Here is a 23,547-nt window from a genome sequence, read left to right as displayed (position 1 = left end):
GGACTGGGCGCTACTCGAAAGCGCTCTCTCCACTCGCACGGCTTGTTGGGCTCATCATGAAGCGCTTGGGCTCCGTGCAGCGGAAAATGCCGTGTGTGTTTGTGACGGAGGTGAAAGAGGAGCCTTCCGCCAAAAGGGAGCATCAGGTACGGAGGAGCGCCGGGCAGGCTGGGCGGCGCGGCTCGCGTGGGCTCCTCCCCGCGGCGCTGGCTCTGTGCGAACCCGGCGAGGATGGCTGGGCGCATTAGACCTGTCCTGCAGGCCAGGAGCCTCTGTAGGTTTCCCTGGGTAGGTTTGGGGTGGGAGTTCCGTACGCCCTGAGCTCTTCCAGGTTCTTGTGCTTTTCTTAGTCGTAAAGGAGGGAATTTGCGAAAGGATTTTCCTGATTAGGAGATTCAAACTTGCCCTCGCAAGGAAATGGATAACCCACGTCCACAGCATGTTCCTTTCTTTTCAGGTTAGCATCTTTTGGGGAAACCCCCTAATTAGATAATTGCCACACTCCAAGCTTTACTACTTTTCAAGAGTGCAGTAAGAAAGGGTGGATATTAGAAGACTTGCTTTACCTGTTCTGTCCGAACCAGTGGCGGTGTTGACAGTAGCCTAATTAGGTCACTGAAGTTCAGACCTCATATTACCAGTAATTACTTAATTTATTCTAACTTTGGTGTTCTCATCTCAAGGTTTTCTATTGTAGCAACGTGTTTTCCACATAGTGTGCCCTCGGTAAATGCTAGTGAGTAACCTATATTTGGGTAATTTTTTTCATATTGTACTATAAAACGTTGTAGTCTTTGATCAGTAGAATACCCAGTGATTAGTTCGGTGCTTCCCAGCTTTGCTGATTTCAAACAAAACCAACATGTCCATTGGAAATCCACCCCACTTGAGTTTCATAATTGGCACTGGCTTTTCTTCTGGACTAAAACTTGTTTAAGGCAAAGATTGCCCTGTTTTCTTTAGTCCCATCTTCTAGGACCTGACACGTGGTACACACTGGATAAATATTTATTGAATTAAAGAATGAACCCTGGAATCATTTCATGCCAGTTTTCCATTCACCTTGATGCTTTTTACCTTATAGCATCTGTTCTTTTCATTCTTTCTATTACTGTCACTGCTGTTATAGTTAATATTTCATGTCCTGCTCATTGCACCACCTAATTGGTCTTACTTGCCACTCGGAGTGATCATCACCACGTTCTTTCCTCATCAAAATGCCACGGTTATTACTCAATGTTTGTAGCAGTAATTGACTTTTTTTTTTTTCTTTTAGCTGTAACAAATGTAATCCATATGAAACATTATCATCTGTTTTAGTATTTCACTCTACTGTGATTTTCAACTTCGTATGCTGGAGGGGAGTAGTTTGTAAAAGTATTCTCCACCAGGGAAAATAAGCAGCCCCTTCTCTTACCTCTCTGCAGTTAAGAACAGCTTACAGCATCGTTTAAATAGCATAGCATCCACATTCTTAATTATAATTCAGGGCCTCCCACTAATGAGGCTCAATCTACCTTCCATCCTCCTCAAAGTGGATTCTCTGTTTTAGCCATCTATTTCATCCTGTGAACATATCAACCACAATCCTGCCTCATATTTTTGCTCAGACTGTTCACTCTGGGTCATCTCTAGAATGTTTTTAATTTCTCAAGTCAGTTCTTCTCCATGAAATCTTAAATCAACTTAGTCATCTCAGTGATTTCCCCTACCCAGAAATTGTAGAGGGCCACTCAATTGATACTATTTTAATACACGTACCTTGTTTTTCCAGTAATAGTCTAAAGTCTTTGATGACAGGTGGAAAAGGAGAACTTTGTGTACCCCTCAGTGTCTCTCGTGTTGTCCTTTGGACATGTCGATAGCAAAGAGCAGATGATTGGTCTTTATGGAAGGAATGTTTATACTCATCAGGAGCTCCATGGGGCAGAGTAATCTTCCCCCCATAGGATCTTTGATAAATTTAGATACACACACACTGCTATTGGACCAGACTCTGTGGCTCTACTATCCTAGGTTAAATTGATATCGTTTGATACCAGCGTCGTAACTTAGTGAAAACCAGTTGTATTTTTAAAGTACTGAATCCCTACTAGACGGTTATATTTTGAAAGTATTGAATCAATACTAGAAGGGCCTAATTTCTTAGTTTACCTGTTTGAAATAGTGCGTCTTAAGCTCACACACAGCAATATGTTTATATTGTACAGTGTTGTTTCACTTTGTAAGATGATGTTACTTCAGATACAGATTGTAGAAGTGGCATAAGTCTTTTTCAAAAATGAAAATGAATTATAAAAAGTTCGCAGGAACCCAAGAAACTGTCTTTTCCTCATCCTTGGTGCCCTTTTTCTTCCCGATAGTAGAAAAACCATCAATATGTAAACATCTCACTACTGATAAAGCTGAAAGGGACAAGGAGTGAGTACTCTCAAAGCAAACAAACTCAAAGGAAAAACAAAAGGCAAGCGATTCTTGGTAGTTTTAGCAGTGAAAATTGTTAGGGGAAAAACATGAAAAAAAACAAAATCAGGTTGAAATCTTGAGTACTTATTGTGCAAAGACAGAACTAAAATGGTACTAAAGTATACTGTATAACATCTCTAAGATGCCATAGTGGGCCAGCTTGTGCTCTCAGCGGGGCTCTATTTACAGGAGTACTAATATGAGGTCTCGCCTAAGAGGTGATGGCAGCAGGTTTTACTCCTTTTTTGTATTCTGCCTGCATAGTCTAGGACAAGGCCGTTCACAAACTAGATGCTCAAACTTTGTTGAATGAGTTACCACAAAGATTTTTTTAGATCGACATAGACTCCTGAATACAACTTTCAAAGTAAACAATTCATTAAGCTACATAGGGATGTCAGGTAACTGACGAAAACTGTTGTCAAAGTGAAGCCTAACTTAAGAGTCAAGAGATTTGTTTTATAGAGGCAATTTTTCTTTTGCCATGTTGAACATTTTTTAAGTAAGTAAATAAACCATAGCTGATACAGGTCAGAAATTTCAGTTCATAGTACTGTCATGTCTAATAATATAAATCACTATTAATGGTAGGAAATCATCAGGGGGTTAACTTTCCTTTCAAGCAGATAATACATTTTCTAAGAGGATTTGTTGAACTTTATGATAATACATCTGAAGACTTTTAGGATATAAAACTGAATCAAGGGTAAAATTGTTCTGAAAATTAAGATGCTTTTAAAGTCTGTGATCTGTAATGTTTAGACAGAGGTGCAAGCTCTGTGACAATGAAGGTATACTAATGACAACTGCTTTATGGAAAGGATGAAAATCATAGTTTTTCAACCTATGCTTACAATAGCAGTTGTTTATCATGCAGTTAAGGAGGAAAAACATGAAAAAAGTAAATCCAGAAACCATTTGATTTTGGCTCTTAAACTTCTTGGTAGCAAATAGAAACTGATGTTAATTATATTGAGAAGAACGCACTGAAAAAGAGACAAGAAGTATGCCAAAAGGTTCTTGGTAATACGTCTGAACGGTGATGACATGGGTGATTCATTTATGCCTTTGTATATTTCATTTACACATTTTCTATAATGAGCATCTATTAGCTTTGCAAGGAAAAAAAGGTGAAAAAAGGCAAAAACAAAGTACCAACTATCTTCCATCTCTTTTGCCTGCTCCCTGAGAAATTTGACCTGAGACAGGAGTACATTACAACATCCTTGCTAAGACTCCTTACAAACCAAGTCTTAATTGAAAAACAAGTTTTGTAAATCACAAAAATGTTTGTGCTTATAAAAAGGGGGGAAGATCTCATGTACTGAAGAGCAGATTGACTCTTGGGAAAACTGAAAATTATGATTGAAAGATACTTGTATTGAACTACCAGAAGCACCTATGAAGTTTAAGTTAATTAAACATACAATCTAGTTTTACCTTCACTCAGATCCAGACACAATGGCTGCCTTGCATTCTTCAGACACATCAAGAAACCTTACCTTTTGTTTTTTTTCTCAGATATTTACATGGTAGTCCCTTGCTTCAAATTTGGTCAAAGGTTCCCTCCTCAAAGTTTCCCTTTCCACTGTATCCAAAATAGCACCTCATCCCTCTTTCCTTTACCCGTTTGTTTTTAGCACTTGCTTGTCATAGCTAACATTATATTATGCATTGTGCTGCTTTTGTCTCCTTCATTAAAATGCAAGTTTCACCAAAGGCAAGTACTTTTTTGTTCACCTCTGTATTTCCAGTGCTGAAGACAATGCTTAATCTTAGGCATTTAGTAAATAATTGTCAGGTATATGATTAAATATACTGAACACCTGTGCTAGGGATGCAGCATTGCAAAAAACAAAGGTGGATTAAAAAACGTAAATAATTACAGAATTGTGTAGAAAATCAGGTGTTGCTGTGATAGCACGGAAGGGAGGGAACGATTCGGAACTTCACAGAATAAATATTTTTAAATCATTCTGAAGGATGAACTGGAGATCATCCCTTAAAACTAATGAAATTAAGAAGATTTCAGGTGAGCATGTGTGCAAAGACATAGAGGCCATCTATCTTAAACCGGTTTTCTCTCTCTCTTTTTTTAAGCCATTTAAAGTTTTGGCAACTGAAACTATAAGTCACAAGGCATTAGATGCAGATATATACAGTGCAATTCCAACAGAAAAAGTGGATGGAACATGTTGTTATGTTACTACCTATAAAGGTAAACTAAAACTATAATATTTACTACAAATATTACTTATTTTTTCTTAGTCACTTTACAGTCTATCTGAAATGAGGCATTTGCTCTTCATAGACCCTGGGAAACCTAAGTATAATAGCAAAACAAAAGGGTCACAGTTGTTATAATTTACTTATTATATTATTGTATTTTCTTCTTGGGGGAAAAAAGGAAGGTAACTAAAACATGTACTTAATACCCTTAAGGGCCCAGGCAGTATGGTGCTTGATATATATTATCTCCAATTTGTACAAGTAGCCTCTCCATTTCACAGACAAGAAAAATGAGGTTTAGCAAACTTAAATAATTTGTCCGAGACCCAATAGTAAGTGAATGGCTGAACTGGCAATGGGACCTATGTTTGTGTGACCCTTAAGCTTATTCTTCCTGCACCGATTCCAGGGCTTTATTCCTCTTGACAGTGTCTCTAATTAATTTCACTTTAGTGTAGTTTAAAAGGTAGAAATGCAAATAGAAATTGTCAGTCATTTTAAGAAGAAATGTATGGAAAAGAGATTTTCTTTGCGATTATTTTTGGATGGTGAGATTACCTGTCACTTCCAGAAAAAAAATAGCATCTGGACACATTCCTGGGGCATTAAATGGACATCTGGACACATTCCTTGTATCAGGAAATTTATTCTGAAATGCAGTAAAATAACTGGGCTAAAGCATACATAATATTTGCCATCTTAACCATTTTTAAGTATGCAGTTCAGTGGCATTAAGTATATTTACATTATTTTGCTACTATCACCACCCTCCATCTCAAGAACTGTTTTCATCTTATAAAACTGAAATGCTACCCATGAAACAACTCCTTATTCTCCCACCACCAGCCCCTTGTAACCAGCATTCTACTGTCTCTGTGAATTTGACTACTCTAGGTATTTCATATAAGTAGTATCACAGTGTTTATTTTTTGTGACTGGCTTATTTCACTTAGCATAATGTCCTTAAGGTTCATGCATGTTGGTTGCATGTATCAAAATTTTACTCATTTTTAAAGCTGAGTAATATTCCTTTGCACGTATCTAGCACATCTTGTTTATCCAGTCAACCATTGGTGGACAGTTGGGTTGCTTTCATCTTTTGACTATTGTTAACTAATGCCACTGTAAACAGGTATGAACAGATATCTGAGGCTGTGCTTCCAGTTCTTTTGGGGAATTACTGGATGATATGGAGATTCTAACTTTATAGTGCACAAAGGTTCCAGTTTTTCAGTTTCCTCACCAGCACTTATTTTCTGCTTTTTTCTGTTTGGATTTTTGTTTTTGGATAGTAGCCATTCTTGTGGATGTAAATGAATTGCATTTTTTATGTTTACTGGTAAAAAAGAAACAAAAGGTCCATTGAACCAGAAATGCTAATACAGTTTTAATCTGGTTCTTCGTATTATTTATCTGGATAGCTAATAAGTAGTACCGAATATCTGGACCAACGTATAGCAGTTTCTTTATAAACCTTGGATTTATATATTTGAGAAAACTGTAAAAGATTTTTCAGACTTTGATGCCTGTTAAGAAACTATAGTGTGTATCATTATGCATGAGGATGGCAAACTGGATTAGAATTTAACTGCTAAAGTCAAGTCACAGAACCCAAAGTGACAGTGCTTACAAATCCACATTTATTACTGCTAAAGGATACACAATATACCAATGGCATTAAAAGTAAAGATGTGTATTATAGCCAAGGACTGTCTCACAGCAAGGAGTATGGAGAGGCCAAGTAAAAGCTACTATTGTTCCCAGCTTTAGAGCCTTGGCAGGACACATTTTCTCAGATCAGGAACCACTCATGTGTGCAGGCAAACACCTTGGAACCACGGAATGCAAAATGGAGTCACAGCTGGGGATTTTTATATTTTTGCTGGTCATGTAGGTCAGCATCTTGCTGCTAAGTAACCAGCTTCAACAGCAGAGCCCTCCAGGGGTTTCAGACCAAGCTATCAGGCTCACTCCTACCAATAAAGAATACTAGCACAGTGCCCTGCAACTCTCAGATCCATGAGTACAAATCAACATTATTAGTATTTTCATGCCTTGATCAGGGGTCAGTGCCATGCAGAACAGCTCAGCCTAATTCCAGATGTGTCAGAATTAACCCTTACAGCACAGTATTATGTTTGGGGGGGTTGGGTGAATACAGTTATCTTGTTATGTTTCCATTTCGTAGAGGTATCTTCAGTTGTCCATAAATGCTGCTTACTCATAAAATATGACTACGTAGTGTCCTTATAAAAAAGATAATATATTTACTTTTTGTCTCATCCCCTTCATTTTTTAACCAGAGAAGTAAGTCTTCTCATAACATCAGGTACTGCTAGGTGGTCTATATTCTTAGACTGCATATTTCCCTTTGTCTTCTTTGAGAAATTAGCCTCCTGTTTATTGAAAAACTCTATTCTGAAATGTCTTTCAAGATAAGTTTTGTTTGCTTCATACTTTTCCTTTTGTTACTACTTTTTTAGATCAGCCATACCTTTGGGCTCGACTAGATAGAAAACCCAACAAACAAGCTGAAAAAAGATTTAAAAATTTTCTACATTCAAAAGAAAACCCAAAAGGTTAGTATTTTTTTTTAAGTTTTCATGTTTAAATAGCTGAAATTTGTGGCATATTTATTGCTGTGGTATTTCTGTACATTATATCCTTCTGTATAATTTAAGCAACTCAGGAAAACTATAATTTAATACTTTTATATATAAAAGGATATTATTGAAAACTGTTGTAAAATATTTTCCTAATATTTGTCACTATTCTTTATAGTATGAGTCTATTAAAACATACAGATTACTGCATAGATATTGAAATGAGTGACACATTTTGTGTAAGAGACAAATGTGTAATTTTATAAATCAGGTACAAATCTCAGGAAATTAATAATTTTAATTATTAAAATGCTTTTAAATATCTGTAGTAGATACACATTGTATATCTGCATTCATGTATATATGTTTATATTTGTATTCACAGTATATTAAAAATTCATAATCTAATACTTAACGGAATATGGTTACTTTAGTTCGACTGTTAAATACTATATACAAATGGCATATATGAAATTGAATATTTAAATTGTTAGTACCCTAATCTTAAGTACAGTCACATTGTGGTGATAATGAATGGAGAATAATTGTATCACACCTGATACTATGAGGTTTTAGTAGCTGTTCCCATTTTGAGTCTGTTTAGTATTTTACATTTTTTAAGTATCACCCCATACAATATTATCTCTTTTTAATTTTTTTTAGAATTTTTTTGGAACGTTGAGGAGGACTTCAAACCAGCTCCAGAGTGCTGGATACCAGCAAAGGAAATAGAACAAATAAATGGGAACCCAGTGCCTGATGAAAATGGACACATTCCTGGTACCATGATATCTCTTCTAATGCAGTTTTGTGTTTACTAGTAAAATGATCAAAATATCCATTCAATCAGAAATTACAGAATTTAATTTTAATCTGGTTCTTCATTAATATGTATAGTACAGAATTTCTGAATCAAATTTATGTAAAGTCCTACATTTTATATCAAAGATGTTTCATATTAAGAACGTCCTCTTAGGTTTAGAGTCTTTTCTAAGATGGATATTTTTTACTAGCTGTAGTCTGTGACAATAAAGCGTCAAAAGAGAATAGCCTTGAGGCCGGGTGCAGTGACTCACACCTGTAATCCCAGCACTTTGGGAGGCTGAGGTGGGTGGATGCTTGAGCCTAGGAGTTTTAAGACCAACCTGGGCAAGATGGCAAAACCCTGTCTCTACAAAAAATACAAAAAGTTAGCTGGGCATGGCAGTGTGCGCCTGTAGTCCAGCTACTCGGGAAACTAATGTGGGAATCACCAAAGCCCCGGAAGTCGAGGCTGCAGTGAACTGTGATCGTGCACTCTAGCCTGAGTGTCGGACTGTGACCTTTTCTCAAAAAAAAAAAAAAAAAGAGGGAATAGCTTCCAAGTTCTTGTCAGGATAGATGAGATGATCTAGTCTGAAATGAGATTTCAAGAAGTCTATACCTTTAGATTAGGGATGGGAAAATTTTGCAAAGGTATGCTTAATAGGAAAATATCCCAGATTAAGGTTATAGATTCTCAACTGTCATGTCTTGAGTGCCCATTATGTACAAAGTCCTCCTAGTTTCTGGTAATACAAAAATGAAGGTCAGAACCGTTGTCCTCCATGATCTTTAATTAGACATTGGGAGAAATCAACCAATAATAGTATGATTTAAGAACAGGAATGAATATATCAGGTACCACTGGAGAAAAGAAGAGGAATTCCTCATTCAGCTTGTGGTTAGTGGAGGCTTCCAAGAGGAGTAGACATCTGTACTGAAGCTTAAGGACTAGGAAGTCAGCTGACGAGGAAGAGGGAAGATCAGCGTAGGCCAACTCCCAGGAAGAGGAGAGGGCGTGGGGTATTTCGGATATTTTATATAACACTTTATTGCAGCTAGAATGTTTAGGGTATATGACATGAAGTGGCTGTAAAAGTTGAGGCTGGAAGTGTGGTGGGCTCAGATCGTAAAGCCCGTTTTATTCTATCTAAAGGAGTGTGAAGTGTATCCTGAAGATAATGATTTTTAATCAGTGGTACAGCAAAAGCATATTTAAGTTTTAGAAATAGAACTATGATAAAAGTGGGTTGGATTTCACTGGAGGCTTGGTGACTAGCAAATAAGTTATTACAGTCATCTAGCATGAGTAATGAAGGGAGCCAATTCTGGCAACAAGAATGAGAAGGGTAATAGCAATAATATTCAATAAATGTGTTCAGTATATATTGGAACATTTTAATAAACTTGGAACACATACCGCATTATGTCCATTGTCCCTGAAGCTTGAGAGAAAACTTGTTTTATAGAAAAAAATGTAAGTGCTATATCTTAGAATAGTGCTGAGTTCTTACTGAATAAGGGTGAATTTTCTAGTAAGAGAATGCTAGGTGCTCTGTAGTGAATAACAGGTTAATTCTGCAGAATAAAAAAAATGAACCCTTATGATTTTTTAAAAAGTAATAAACTGTTAACTTTCCCACTGAGTTTTTAAAGTAATACCTCTTTGTGATAGACACCCAGAAAACATGGGAAATTTACAACAAAAATAGAAATTACCTGTAGTTTCAATCCAAAGAAAAACAATCTAATAACAAATAATTTTCTTCTTTATATGATAGGTTGGGTACCAGTAGAGAAAAACAACAAACAGTATTGCTGGCATTCCTCTGTAGTTAATTATGAATTTGAAATTGCCCTGGTACTAAAACATCATCCTGATGATTCTGGACTTTTGGAAATTAGTGCAGTGCCACTTTCAGATCTCTTAGAACAAACACTGGAGCTCATAGGAACAAATATCAATGGAAACCCATATGGTGAGTGAAGCCTTTTTCTTGTTCAGTTATTGTAACTGTCATTTATAAAGAGAACTTTCTCGGGTCAACTTAAAAAACATACATACAACACTAAAGAAACAACTAACAAATTTGAGTTAGTTTCCTAGGATTATATCCATTTCTGTTAACTTTATATTCACAGAAAAAGGAAACCATTTTATTAATCCAAAAGGTTGATTTTTATCCTCATTCTTTCCTGTAATAACATTACACAATTATGTATGAAAAGTAATGACTCATTTGTAACCCCTTTGCTTTTTAAAATTCAGGTGAGTTGAGTCAAATGATGAAAATGCGCTTTTCGTGGTTATTATAGCATCAATTTAAATAGCCAAGGGTATAAAGTAAGTAAAGAATTGGCAATGAATACCATGTCAAATATCAAAATATGTATCATGATGAATTGAGTGCAAGTACTGAGAGCACTATGGGTTACACCTTGCTGACATGGGGATGGGAAGACAGACCTAAGGATGCTAAAGCTATAATAGGAAAATCCTATATAGAGATCAAAAGTAGACTGCCAGGTGTAAAGAAGCTAAGATGGTAGTTAGAAAAGTTATCAGAGATACAGTGCAGCTGTTTGGCAAACGTTGAAGAATAGTTGAATGTGGCCAGTGCCACATTGGTACCAAAGGTTGGTAGACTTTTTCTGCAAAATGCCAGAGTAGGTATTTTAAGTTTTGTGGGCCACTCTTCTGAAAGGAGCTATGGACAGTACTTACATGAGTGGGTGCGGCTGTGTTCGTGGAAAACTATTTACAAAAAACGGTATCTGTCTAGACTTGGCCTACAGGTCATAGTTTGTTGAACTGTGGTGGAGAGTACGCCAAGGTGGAATTTAGAGTTACTGGAATAAGGTGCCAGTGCACTGGGTTGTATTCTTTTTAAGGAAACCAACCAGCTTTTCTACCTTTATTCCTAAGTGTTTCAAAAGACTATTTGAAGAGGCACATTTTCTAGTTCTTTCTGCAAGTTCCTTTAAATGAATGTGGCTAATGGCAAATTTTCCCACCTAGGGCTAGGGAGCAAGAAACATCCATTACATCTTCTTATACCACATGGAGCATTTCAAGTAAGAAATCTACCTTCATTGAAGCACAATGATCTCTTGTCCTGGTTTGAAGGTTGCAAAGAGGGTAAAATTGAAGGAATAGTATGGCATTGCAGTGATGGCTGTTTAATAAAGGTAATGGCAAAAATAGCTTGGGTGGGGTTATGTCATCTTATATTCCTACAGCAGAGTAGAAGTGATACTAAAATTCTCTCTACAAATGGCAGCAATTATTATTTGCAGTAAAGAAATTTAATTTTCTCATCCCACATACCACCATTTTTTAAGAGGTAAAACAGTGTTTCCCGGTGTGTATTGTGTGGGGCATTGATCATAACAGGTGTGCTTCAGAATTGAAGTGATACTATATATCCCCTGCGTGGAAATTCATGTTGCATAGTAGTGCTCTCTGAGACATCTTGTACTAACTTAACACAGCATCTCCCAGACTTGAGTATAGAATCTGTTGAGTAGAAAGAGTGCCAAGGTAACAGTTGATATATACAAAATGAATTATCTTATACTTTGTTCCCTTTCTGTCTCCTGGACTTGTCTATTTGATTTCTCACAGGTACCTGAAATTCATAATATTCAAAACTGGACCTAGTTGTAACTCTCTGACTCCACATAATTCACTGAAGTAAAAACTTGGATATTAATTTTAATCCCTCTTTTCATTACTTCATGCATCCAGTTATCAGTTCCTAACAGTTCTAATCTATGTACTTCTTTCCAACCAATTAACTGTTAATTTTAATTTAAGCTAAGATTCATGCTCTATTATATCACCCTCCAAAAACAGTATTTTTCAGTTTTAGTCCTGTCCTCTCCATTCTTCACAAAAGGATGAGTGTATTACTTTCCTGCATCAATTTGTTCAGTTACATTAAATATTCATGATCTGGCCCCTGCTTAATTTCCCAGAACTGCTCTCCACTTCTGCCCCCACAAACACACTCACATTGGGTTTGCATATTTACATGATTGCATGTAACCATATTTACATGATTGCAATTAGAGCAAAAAAACTCCATTCTACCACATAACATTCCCTTCAATTAGAATGCCTCCTTGCCCACATTTTTCAGGTAGCTAGTCTGTACTCAGCAACAGACTCTATGATTCATAAAATTTTATGGAGCCCCTGATTATATTCCTGGCATATTTCCAGGTGCTGGACATACACAGTCAACAAAACAAGGTGTGTGCCTTCATGAAGCTCACATTCTAATGGGGAAGATAAACAATAAACAAATATGTAATATGTCAGGAGAAGAAGAGCTATGAAAAAAAAAAAAAAACTAGGGTAAGATAAAGTGGAGTCTTACACAGTGCCTGGCAGATAGTAGGCACTCAAAACAAATATTTCTAAGTAAATGAAGATAGTATCTGTATGCTAAAGCTAATATCTTTTTTCTCTTTCAGGTCCATCGCCATCATCTTGGCTTATGCTGGCCAATTCCAGATACTTACATGAATTCAAAACCAGTTATTATCAACATGAACCTGAACAAATGTGACTCTGCCTTTGATATTAGGTGTTTGTTTAATCATTTTTCAAAAATAGATAATCAGAAATTTGCTAGACTCAAAGATATAATATTTGATGTATAAAATGCAAATAAAATTAGTTTATCATTATATTCTAATCTTGAATATTCTACCATGTTTAAAAACATCTCAAGGTTCCTATTCATTATGAAACATCAATATGTCTTCTACCATTTGTGAAGAAATGAATTTTCCAGTTTCAAGTGCCTATTCAAATTTTTATTAAAAACCAGCAAATTAATTTTAATCTCTAGCCATAAAAACATAAGTAACAGTAAGCTCCTACGCTTGTACAAAGGCTGGATTCTCTCCACTATACTGAGTAGTAATTTAAAAAGAACAATTTAATGTCACTAATTTTCAAAATTAAATAGTTTAAGCTCAATTTAATTTTGCTATATATTTAACAAAACATATGGCTTAACCTCATAACTTATATGTGTGTATGTCTACATCTGTATTTATATATATCATAGTTAGGATTTGAGAATCTTAACACATGTATAAATAAGTATAAACTCCAATTTTAAATATTGAAATTACTGAATTTACCCTCATATTCTTTAAAAAAACTAATCAAAACATTATGAATGTAGAGAAATTCACCAAAGCTCATTGTCTATTTGATGGCCATAACAAGTCTTCAAATATATACTTTTATAATAAGTTAAAAATTTCATATAATTTTATTTATTAAGAATTCCAGTCTAAGTATAAAGGTACAAGGTAGTGAGAAGGAAATACTACAGTTCAGAGAATTGCTTATTTCCAGGTATATTTTAACTTACAAAGTTAATAAATAGTTAAATGAAACAAAGTTTATAGGTGACCTTTAGTAAATGGGGAAATTAACAGGACTTTCTTCTTCATCTTCAAACTCTTCAGAAGCAGCAACAGGGCTAGTTAACTCAACTCCCAATTGTTCTGAAAGTTTTTTTACCTTCTCTTCTAAGAGAATATTCTTCTTCACTTCTTCCTTGTAATTATACTTAAGATCTTCAATTTCTTCAAAAAATGAAGGATCAAAATTTTCCAGTTCTTTTTTCAGCTTTTTTATTTCCTCCTAATAGAAACATCATCTTTAAAAGTTGGATATAGGAAATGTACATATTTTAGGTTTGAATTGTGAGATTTAATTGTAAATATGAAAGCCAAAGTATTCCTGAATGGTCGAATACAGCAATAAAGGCAGAAGAATTAAGATTTTTCTTTGTTCCATTGTACAGTGTAAATAACTAAGTTGTTAACTGTCAAGTCCAATGATCTATTCCATAAGTTGTGTTCTAGTCTTTGACTAAAATTTATCATTTCTTATAGTGGGATTTAATCTTTCTCTAAAAACATATAAGATCCTCTCAATAGAGTAATCAATCAAAATTAGATTTTGCAATTCATAACATTGAAGTTAGTCTGGTTAAGTGTTTTGGTTTAGACTTCATTTATATTTTACTTACAGATTCTAATTTTTAATGAATAATCAAGTTTTCATAAAGTTATTAATATGATCAGGGAAACCTTTGGGACGTCTGACAATTAGGCATTGGTGAAGAGACAATTCAAGCCTTAGTGACTATTTAGAATAGCCAGTGATTACTAGCTGATTCTCATATCCATGCCTTTTTGTCCTGTTTACAGTCTTAAAAGAGGTAAAACATAGCAAATATTTTTTTAAGGGAACTATAACCTTAGGAGTCCTGAAAATAATTTCAAAAAAAAACTAAAGACACTGTTGCCAATGTGACCCAAAACTTAAGAACATACTAATGGCATATATTTGTTACAATTAAAAAATAAATTTACTATTTAATCCTATGTTGAGTCTGAATTTTTTGTTAGCTCTTATTTAATAAATATATTAGGACTAGTCAGATGAACATAATTAACTTTGCAATATAAAGGTCAAATATAAGATGCTATTACATGAATTTTTTAGGATACGTACTGAAAACTCGAAGATGGTAATGAACATAGTTTTCAACAGCTATTTTCACAAAATGATACTAAAATACACATTACCTTCAAATGCTGCTTTTCTAGATCTGACATTTTGAGCTGTGTCTCTAGATCTTTTACTTTTTCCTTTAGTTGATCAGCATCTGTCAAAAAAGTTATACAAGTTAAACTCAGCTTTTTCCCACTACGAATGAGTCCAAAGTAATGAATTTGTTCTAGAGAACAGAGATTTGTTTTACGAAACCTAGAACTAGGAAAATACTGGATTTTATGGCTGAAATACTTAAGGATGTAAACACTTGATGCTACCTCCCTCCATTAAGTATTGTAATTTCATAGCAGGCAAAAAGAGGTTATTTGCTAGGTATTAGAAATATAGGCCAAGTTTTTTTTTTTTTTTTTTTTTTTTCACATGATAGAAATTTTACACGGAAAAAATCTTAAAGCCAGGAAAACTTGTTAGGTACTAAAACTACAACAGAAGAAAAGCAGACTGTTGGGTAAGGGGCTATAACCATAAGCTGGCCAAATGCTCCCGCTATCCAACACAGCATTGGCTATTCCACGTGGGTTATTACATGTTTACTGCGCAATTACTACGTGCAAAATGTGTCATGCAAGCTGTGTAATACAAAAATAAGACATAGATAGCCCTGATACTTTGGTAGGAAAACAAAAGTCTACAAATACAGCACAAAAGTTAGTTATTGGATTTACCCTGCAAGTTAACATACCTCTAACTTTATCAGCAGGCAAATACGATTTTTGCTTTAATGCTATCTTTGCTAGATACCTCTTTTCTTTACATTACACTACATTTAATGAGTCAAGTCATATTTTACAGCCATTGAAGAATAAAATTCTAAAAGTTTGATAAGGGGCAGCAAACATTTTCATGGCTGGGACAAGTATCCTTTTTTCTTTTTGAGACAGTCTCACTCTGTCGCCCAGGCTAGAGTGTAATTGCGCAATCTTGGCTCACTGCAACAATCACTGCCTCCCAGGCTAAAGCGATTCTCCTGCGTTAGCCTCCTTTGTAGCTGGGATTACAGGCAAGCACCACCACGCCTGGCTAATTTTTATATTTTTAGTAGAGACAGGTTTCACCATGTTGGCCAGAGTGGTCTCGAACTCCTGATCTCAGGTGATCCGCCCGCTTCAGCCTCCCAAAGTGCTGGGATTACAGGTGTGTGCTACTGTGCTGGGCCTGGGACAAGTATCTTAAAAGTTATCTTACCACTTATATAGAAAGTGATTTAGCGTTTCCAAAACAGTTCTGGTTTGATTTTAAGCCTTAATCTTAGAAAAATGACAGGTAATCTGTCTACTTCACATCAGAGATAAGGAATTTTGAAGGCTCAGAAATTTCCTTAAGAAACAGGTTTAGAAAGATTAGAGAACTATGGCCATATGACCCTTAATGCACACGCACCTGATCTCTGATCTCAGAAGCTAAGCACTATTGGCCCTGGTTAGTATATGGATGGAAGGAAAATTATAAAATTGTCTAGTACAAACCAAGCAGGCTGCTATAAGGCATATTTTGAGAGTATTTAGTAGGTACTTTTAGTTACCAAGACGTAGCACAGTATAGTGGTTAAGGGCTAGGAATGCCAAGGAGCTGTGGAGTTTCATAGATTTAGATTTTAATCCTGCTATTTCCTAGCTGACCTTGGGGAATGGTTACTTAACCACTTTGAATCTGTTTATCACATAAAATGGAGACAGTAATACCTATCATATATGGGTGTAAATATAGAATGCTTGTAAGGCAGTTAGCATAGTGTCAAGTACAACTCACACATGATGGCTTTTATTACAAATTAGTAATAGGACTACATACCATATTGAAAAAGCTACAAGAAATAGTCAAAGATAGTTCAGATATAAATTGGTATAATCCTTTGGAGAGGATGGCATTTCTATCATACTATCAAACAATGGCATAATAAGGTCAAGAGATTAATCATATTTTATAAAAGTAGAAACTTGGAAGCAAACTATCCACCAAAACAAAAATGGTTCAATATGCTTATACATGCAATAATACACTATAGAATTATTAAATGGATGAGACAGATTTATGAACAGACCTCACAAGATGTCCAGGATAAACTGTTAAAGGCAAATACGCTAGACATGTGTATAGTATGAGTTCAATTTTATGTCACTTGCCAAGAAAATATATATATGTATATGCAAACAAAGTCTATTCTCTATCCACAGTAGTTTTAGTCTATAAAGTTAGCCCAATTAGTGAATATCAAACCACTGCTGCTAGGGGAAATATGTACAGACATACATATACATACATACACCTACATATCTCACACATGATAATCTTAAATCCTAAAGATAACTCATCCTGGTAAATTCTATTTATTTACATAAGAAAAGGTTCAGAAGCGTTCGTGACTCTCCTAAGCCTAAAGCACTAACAAGCCTCAGAATTGGGATTCAAATCCCTTCCAACAGGCCCCAGAGCCACAGCTTCTTGCACTATGCTGTGCTGCCCTCTACCGTCTCCATCCTTTGATCATTTCTCTATGAAAACTGAAATGACGATACTGAGCACCGCCTTGTTGAACCTCTGCTGGGGACATGTAGGTTGGATTATTCAAACTTTCCAAGGCTCTGTGGATGTCTGCAAATGTGCTGCGAGTGTTGATTTGGGGATTACATACACGCCTTAGTGAGCAGGTGATTTAGAAAATACAGAATCCACAAATAATGAGAATCTATTATACATATGAACACATAAACACATGTATGCATATGTGTGATATATATGTACATAAAATATGTGTGTATGTATATGTAGGAATGAGGAATGATTAGTAATCACTTTTGAATGGGAATGGAAGGCAGCAGAAACATACTTTTTTTTTACTTTGTAAAAGGAAAAAAATGTAGGCAGTATTTACTTATTTGCAGTTTTTAAAAATGTTCAGAGGACTTGAAAGAGCCTATACTTAGAAACTGGAAGCAACAGATTTAGTATTCATTGCTTAGCCCTGCATTGTGATTAAATCTGTAACACCCAGATGGAGAACAAAGAGAAAAACACTTGGGTACTTGCTACTCTATAGTATAAACAACACAAAGAGAAAAATGGGAATATTTTTATATTAATAGCATGGAGGAGAGACAAGAGATCCAAAACTTATCAGGAATTTGATTTTACACTGAGACAATGATCAGAAATCTGAGCCAAAAGAACAAAAAAAAAGGTAAACCCAAATTCAAAAACCTGGGGGTAGCTAACATGTTTTTTAAAATATATTACCAGGTATGGTGCTTTCAGCTCCACTTTGGTCCTTGTTAGCTTCTATCTGATGGATTAATTCTGCTTTCTCTTTATCCAGCTGACTATTAGCTAATCTAGAACACAATGATAATTTGTTAAAAAAAAAAGAAGGCAGGTATTGCTTCATAAAATATATGGGCATTTCTTATGAACTAGTGATGCACAGTAATCAGAACAAACTAGTCTTTATCAAAGTAAACATTTACTCTCAATGCTACAATGTCACCATTCTCAAAAAGCCTGGAATACAAAAGCCTTCACATTTTTCTTAATATCTGACCTGAGGTCATTTCCAAGAGTGGTTTTGTTATGAGGAGCCTAATGAAAGTGGGCTACAGAGACTCCTGAAAGTAAAAAATTACTTGTTTTCTTTCATTAGTATTTTCCTCTGGGAAGCTAAGGATTAATTCATTCTATGCTCTTAGAAAAGTTTAAACTAAATTACAAACTGGAAACTTATATTACAGTTGGGTTTATCCTTTTTTCCAGTGTGTATTATGAAAAAGAGAGTGATTAGCATTAGAAGGAAGAAATAAGGACCTAATAAGCCTGTTAGGCAGTAAAGTTGAAAAATGTTTGTCTCTAGTTGTAGCAATTCTGAGATTATAAAAACTAATAATTTTTTTTTTAAAGAAAGAAACAAAGTAGTCATATGAACACATGACGCACCTAAGAACTTGAAGCTCCTGTTTGAGGCCTTGCTCTGTCTCAGCACCTTCAGGAACATGTTTAAGAATCTTAATCTTTGGGGACAATGAAAAGTTAGAAGATAACTTTGGAAATACGAGGATTTATAAAGATACACATTTTTAATAAAGCATAATATTAAAATCTGGTTTTCAAAAGCATGCATAGGCAAATTTCTATGTTCTATTCACCATTCTTTCAACAAGTATTGAGTAACTACTGCATAACTGGCATTGTCCTAGGCACAGAGGCTACAGCAGTGAACAAAATAGGTAATGTTCCATCTTGCATGGTCCTCATTTAGTGTGGAAACAAAGAATGTGTATGTAATATGATATGATATAATAATAGTGCCAGATGGTAGGAAGAGCTATCAAGAAAAAATAATCCAGGGTAAGAGGATCAAGAGTGATGGCAAGTAGTATAGGGTTAGGGTTAGGGTTAGGGTTAGGAAGGTCTCTCTGAGGAGCCTCTATTTCAGCAGAGACATGAAGTCTGGGAGGAAGCTATGAGAATATTTGGGTGAACAGTATTCTAAACAAAGGAAACAAGTGTAAGGACTTAACGCTTAAACGAGTTTGAATTGTTTAAAGTACTGAAAGAAGGTTAATGTGGTTAAAACATTGTGAATGAAATGAAGGGAAAAGTGGTAGAAGATGAGATTGGGAAGAAAACTGGGTACCAGACCTCATATATTGTTTTGGGATACGAAAAGTACTTTGAAGTTTTATTTTAGGGTGATGGAGAACCACTGGAAGATTCTGAGGATAGGACTTTGTGCTTTGTGATGTGCTTTATGTTTTAAAAGGGTTACCTGGCAACTGTGTGGAGACAGACCAGAAATAGAAATAGAGTGAAATAATGCAAGAGTGGAAGCTGAGATACCCGTTTGGAAATTATTGTAGTTATTCAGGTATAAAACAATAGCCTGGACAAGACTGGTAGTGATGTCTCAAGATGCCAAGAAGTGGTCAGATTTGGGATATAGTTTGAAAATAGAGCTGACATGATTTAACGATTAAAAAAAAAGATGTGGAGAATGAAAAGAATGAAGTCATTGATGATCCAAAGTTTCTGGCTTAAGCAAATAGGTGAATGGGGTGCCCTTCAGTTAGATGGGTCTTCTTAATCGAGTCCATTTTTATCTATAGAAGACAATGCAAGGAACATCCTGTGATATTATGCATTATTTTATCATGTAAAGAAAAATTACATTACTTACCTGTTCTTCAAGGTCTTCAGTGTATTTCTTAACTTTTTGTTCTCTCTCTGTTGCTTCTTTTACAAGCTGTTTAAGGTCAGTAATGCTTTGATTTTTTTTGGCAATATCAGTTTCCAATTCTTTTAACTTGGTTTCATACATTCTAAAAGTATAAGGAAAAAAAGTATAGACATGGCAAATAATTTATGTCACTGATTTAAAAGTCAGTTCAAATTACCGTACTAGAAATAAGCAAGAATATCTTATTTTACTGTTTTGTCTAGTCAAGGTTTTCGCTACATATTTATTTACCATTAAAATGGTGGTGGCAAGAGATAAGGTATCCCTAATTAACAGATGGCCCATTCAAAATAAAGAATTTGGGTATTTTCCAAGATTATAAATAAGGATGGAGCCTGATTTGACCATTTTAAAATTAATACCTTTTTTCAATCACAAAATAAGAAAATACAGAGTAAAATTCTTCGGAATATAAAATTCTATATTACTAGATATTCTTAGAAATATAAAGATGGCAAATAAAAAGCTTTTCTCACATATACAGACATACATAGGAGGTATACAGAAAAACACTACAGGGAGAGGAAAAAATTGTGCAAAAGCATGGGTGAGAAAAATAGTATCTGATGGGAGAGGGATAAAGCTTGTAAAAATCTGAATAGATTTATAATCATTAAAGAAACAACAGTTCAAAAAAATACAGACTCCAGAAAAAAATTTCATAATTGAGCCAAACAGTTCTACTGGTTCATCATACCTAAAGAAATATAATGCTTACAATATCCAAACTTTTCCAGAGAAATGGATAGAAAGACTGCATTCTAAGTTAAAATGGCCAGTATAGCTTTGGTAACAAAATCTGCTAGGATAATACAAGAAAGGAAAATAATGATTGTCTAAACACATTCAAACAGCTTTTGATAGATCCTAGAAACTTAGATTAGAAGGGAATGTTTTTAACCCGACAGAGACTATCACAGATCTACCACAAGTAAATGGTGAAATATCAGAAGCTTACTCCTTCACTTCATCTAATTTTCTGTTCAAAAGCCACCCAAGCAGAGAGGGCCTCTCTGATCACCCTATGTAAAACTGCCCCCACATCACCCTGGTTTGTCCCAGCAGTCAGGAAAAGGCCTGACATAGAATATGTGTTAATAAGTTTGTTGAATGAATAATAATGCAACTATAAGGATGTCAGCATGAGCAAGATCTGTGTCATGGGTCCCAAAACAGATCTTTCTAAACTGCTTTATTGAGAAAGGTGTATAATCCTCCCAGATTTAAACTTTAGTGAATTTTTTTCCTTTTTCTTTTTCTTTTTTAACAGATTTAGGGAACCTGGAGGTCAACGATCAAAAGGAGCCTCTCTCTGTCAAGAGATTTCTACTTAGACTTACGTCTTCTGCAAATGGTTTACCGAAGGCTTATGGTATGCTCAGTGACCTGTATTGTTCTCAGACTAAAAACACATATATGATCTAAAAGGCAAAGTCATCTTCAATTATGGTTAAATATCATCATCACCTCTACTAACCATTTATAAACCTTATAAACCCTTTTTGCACGAACAATTTCTTATTTAGCCCCATAGAGCCCTCTTAGAAAGAACTTGAGCCCACAGAAAGGATATAAGTTACTTAAGATCATAGTAAGAATTAGGTCTTTCTAAACCAGAGAACCTACCTGGTCCTTTGAAGAAACCTAGGCAAGGTGGGCTTTTTAAAAATAATATACAACATAAAGCAGAATTTGGCAATAGGAGGTACTAAGTAAATATCTGTTGAATAAACAGATTTCAGAGTAACTCAAAAACATTCTGAGTCCACATGTGATTATAGAAGAAAACAAAGGAACGACCAAGAAATCAACGGAGAGGGCTGCTGACTAAGAGCCACTCTGCTAGGGTCCAAGAAGACAGTAGAAGAGACCCCCTTCCCCCACTCCATACCATCACATTTGTTATTTCATCTAACCCTGACACTGGCCTTCTTACAGAGTAATTTTTCCCAGTGTGTAGATGGGAAAAGTGAGAGCTAGAGTGGAGAAGTGTGGATTCTGGCCACTCTAGATTTAGTATTCGGACAGGAACCAAGTACTCCTCCATGACTTCATGGCCATCTGGGCTATCCTTTAAAGCGCCTGCTTAATCTTTCTCTTTTCTCCTTAGACTTGGTTGACAGGGGCAAGTGCAGTGCAGCAGGCCCTCTGTGGGACTTGCTGTAGCCTCACAATGCTAAGACTCCCATCCTACTTGTAGTGATCACTATCTTGCCTTCCATCAAGACCATTCCAAAGAGCAGAGAGGGAAGATGAAGCCCTCAAAGACATCGAAGGGGATACTGGAGGTGCATGGACATAAGGAATTGTATGAGGATGTTGAGAGATAAAGATGAGTATGCCTTTTGAAATGGGGGCGGCAGATGTGCTAGATGGCAAAGGATACCACTTCATACACGATGGCTTTAATGGGACAAGACATGGGCAGGATCCCACTGGCCAATGACATCCAGGCTCCGTAAGCAGCTGCTTAAAATTGGAAATGAGAACGACATGAAGAGTCTTTTACCTACTCATCACAGTCATGATGAACCACACATGATGATAGTGGCAACAGACTGAATGTTTACTCATAAACTCCCACCACCTCTTTCATAGCCACAAAAATTAGTTTCACAGGTTGGAATTCCATGTATTCAGGATGGGTGAAAATAAACTATCAGAAAGCAGAAGCCAGTAAGACATCAACGCTGCTGCTGAATTCACCTCTTGGGGCTATCTGAAGAGAAAGTTGCCCAGGATATAACTCTAAAAGCATTACAGCACAGACTAGATCCAGTATGCCACATGTTGTGACAAGACAGCTCAATCATTCCTGGCTCATACTTGAGAAAGCAAGTTATACAATCAAGAAACCGAAGCTGCAGTTGGAGAAAAATAGCACCCAGGAGAAGCTGAGCAGCCTTAGCCTAGACTCATAGCTGATGACAGCTTCATGATGCACACACAGCTCCAACTCCTTCGCCCAGCCACAGCTCTACTCTGTTCCATGCCCTGCCACCCAAACAAGGTTAAACAAGTTAAACATTTCAAGGAAGAAAAAGTCTCCATCAATATTACAAGAGAAAAAAAAGTATTATGTTAAAACAACAACCAAACAAACTGTTCATCAGGAAGAAACCAGGTTATTCAGAATAGTGTTGTCTTTTAAAACAATAATATCATACTGAATGGGCAAAAACTGGAAGCATTCCCTTTGAAAACTGGTACAAGACAGGGATGCCCTCTCTCACCACTCCTATTCAACATAGTGTTGGAAGTTCTGGCTAGGGCAATTAGGCAAGAGAAAGAAATCAAGGGTATTCAGTTAGGAAAAGAAGAAGTCAAATTGTCCCTGTTTGCAGATGACATGATTGTATATTTAGAAAACCCCATTGTCTCAGCCCAAAATCTCCTTAAGCTGATAAGCAACTTCAGCAAAGTCTCAGGATACAAAATTAATGTGCAAAAATCACAAGCATTCTTATACACCAGTAACAGACAAACAGAGAGCCAAATCAGGAATGAACTTCCATTCACAATTGCTTCAAAGAGAATCAAATACCTAGGAATCCAACTGACAAGGGATGTAAAGGACCTCTTCAAGGAGAACTACAAACCACTGCTCAGTGAAA

The 23,547-nt window shown here is 35.8% G+C and overlaps 2 protein-coding genes across 12 annotated transcripts in view; one reads left to right on the top strand and one right to left on the bottom strand.

Annotated features, from left to right (window-relative positions):
• Nucleotides 1–14: 14 nt before the first annotated feature.
• Nucleotides 15–22,995, top strand: RLIG1 (RNA 5'-phosphate and 3'-OH ligase 1). 6 transcript variants are annotated; one of them, XM_011744743.2, is made up of 9 exons: nt 15–146; nt 4,567–4,684; nt 7,179–7,274; nt 7,962–8,078; nt 9,881–10,078; nt 11,119–11,288; nt 12,579–12,691; nt 21,204–21,305; nt 22,134–22,995. In XM_011744743.2, the coding sequence occupies exons 1-8, from the start codon at nt 57–59 to the stop codon at nt 21,265–21,267; spliced, it is 966 nt and encodes a 321-aa protein (XP_011743045.1). In that variant the 5' UTR covers nt 15–56; the 3' UTR covers nt 21,268–21,305; nt 22,134–22,995. The 6 variants fall into 6 exon arrangements, with proteins under 6 accessions (XP_011743045.1, XP_011743044.1, XP_011743043.1 ...); XM_011744742.2 differs by having other exon boundaries at nt 22,044–22,995; XM_011744741.2 differs by lacking the exons at nt 21,204–21,305; nt 22,134–22,995 and having other exon boundaries at nt 12,579–12,796.
• Nucleotides 12,950–23,547, bottom strand: part of LOC105483770 (centrosomal protein 290) — a 97,553-nt gene continuing 86,955 nt past the window's right edge. For all 6 annotated transcript variants that reach the window (XM_011744751.3, XM_011744747.3, XM_071071329.1 and 3 more), the window contains 5 exons: nt 19,874–20,015; nt 18,634–18,707; nt 17,944–18,038; nt 14,721–14,800; nt 12,950–13,767 (listed from right to left, as the gene is read on the bottom strand). In XM_011744751.3, the coding sequence (XP_011743053.2) occupies nt 13,537–13,767; nt 14,721–14,800; nt 17,944–18,038; nt 18,634–18,707; nt 19,874–20,015 (622 nt within the window). In that variant the 3' untranslated portion in view covers nt 12,950–13,536. The remainder of the gene's footprint in view (nt 13,768–14,720; nt 14,801–17,943; nt 18,039–18,633; nt 18,708–19,873; nt 20,016–23,547) is intronic.

This window comes from Macaca nemestrina, chromosome 10 (genome assembly GCF_043159975.1).
Source record: "Macaca nemestrina isolate mMacNem1 chromosome 10, mMacNem.hap1, whole genome shotgun sequence".
NCBI classification, from domain to species: Eukaryota; Metazoa; Chordata; class Mammalia; order Primates; family Cercopithecidae; genus Macaca; species Macaca nemestrina.
The sequence above is the reverse complement of the archived record's forward strand: the minus strand, read 5'-3'. Positions and strand labels throughout refer to the sequence as shown.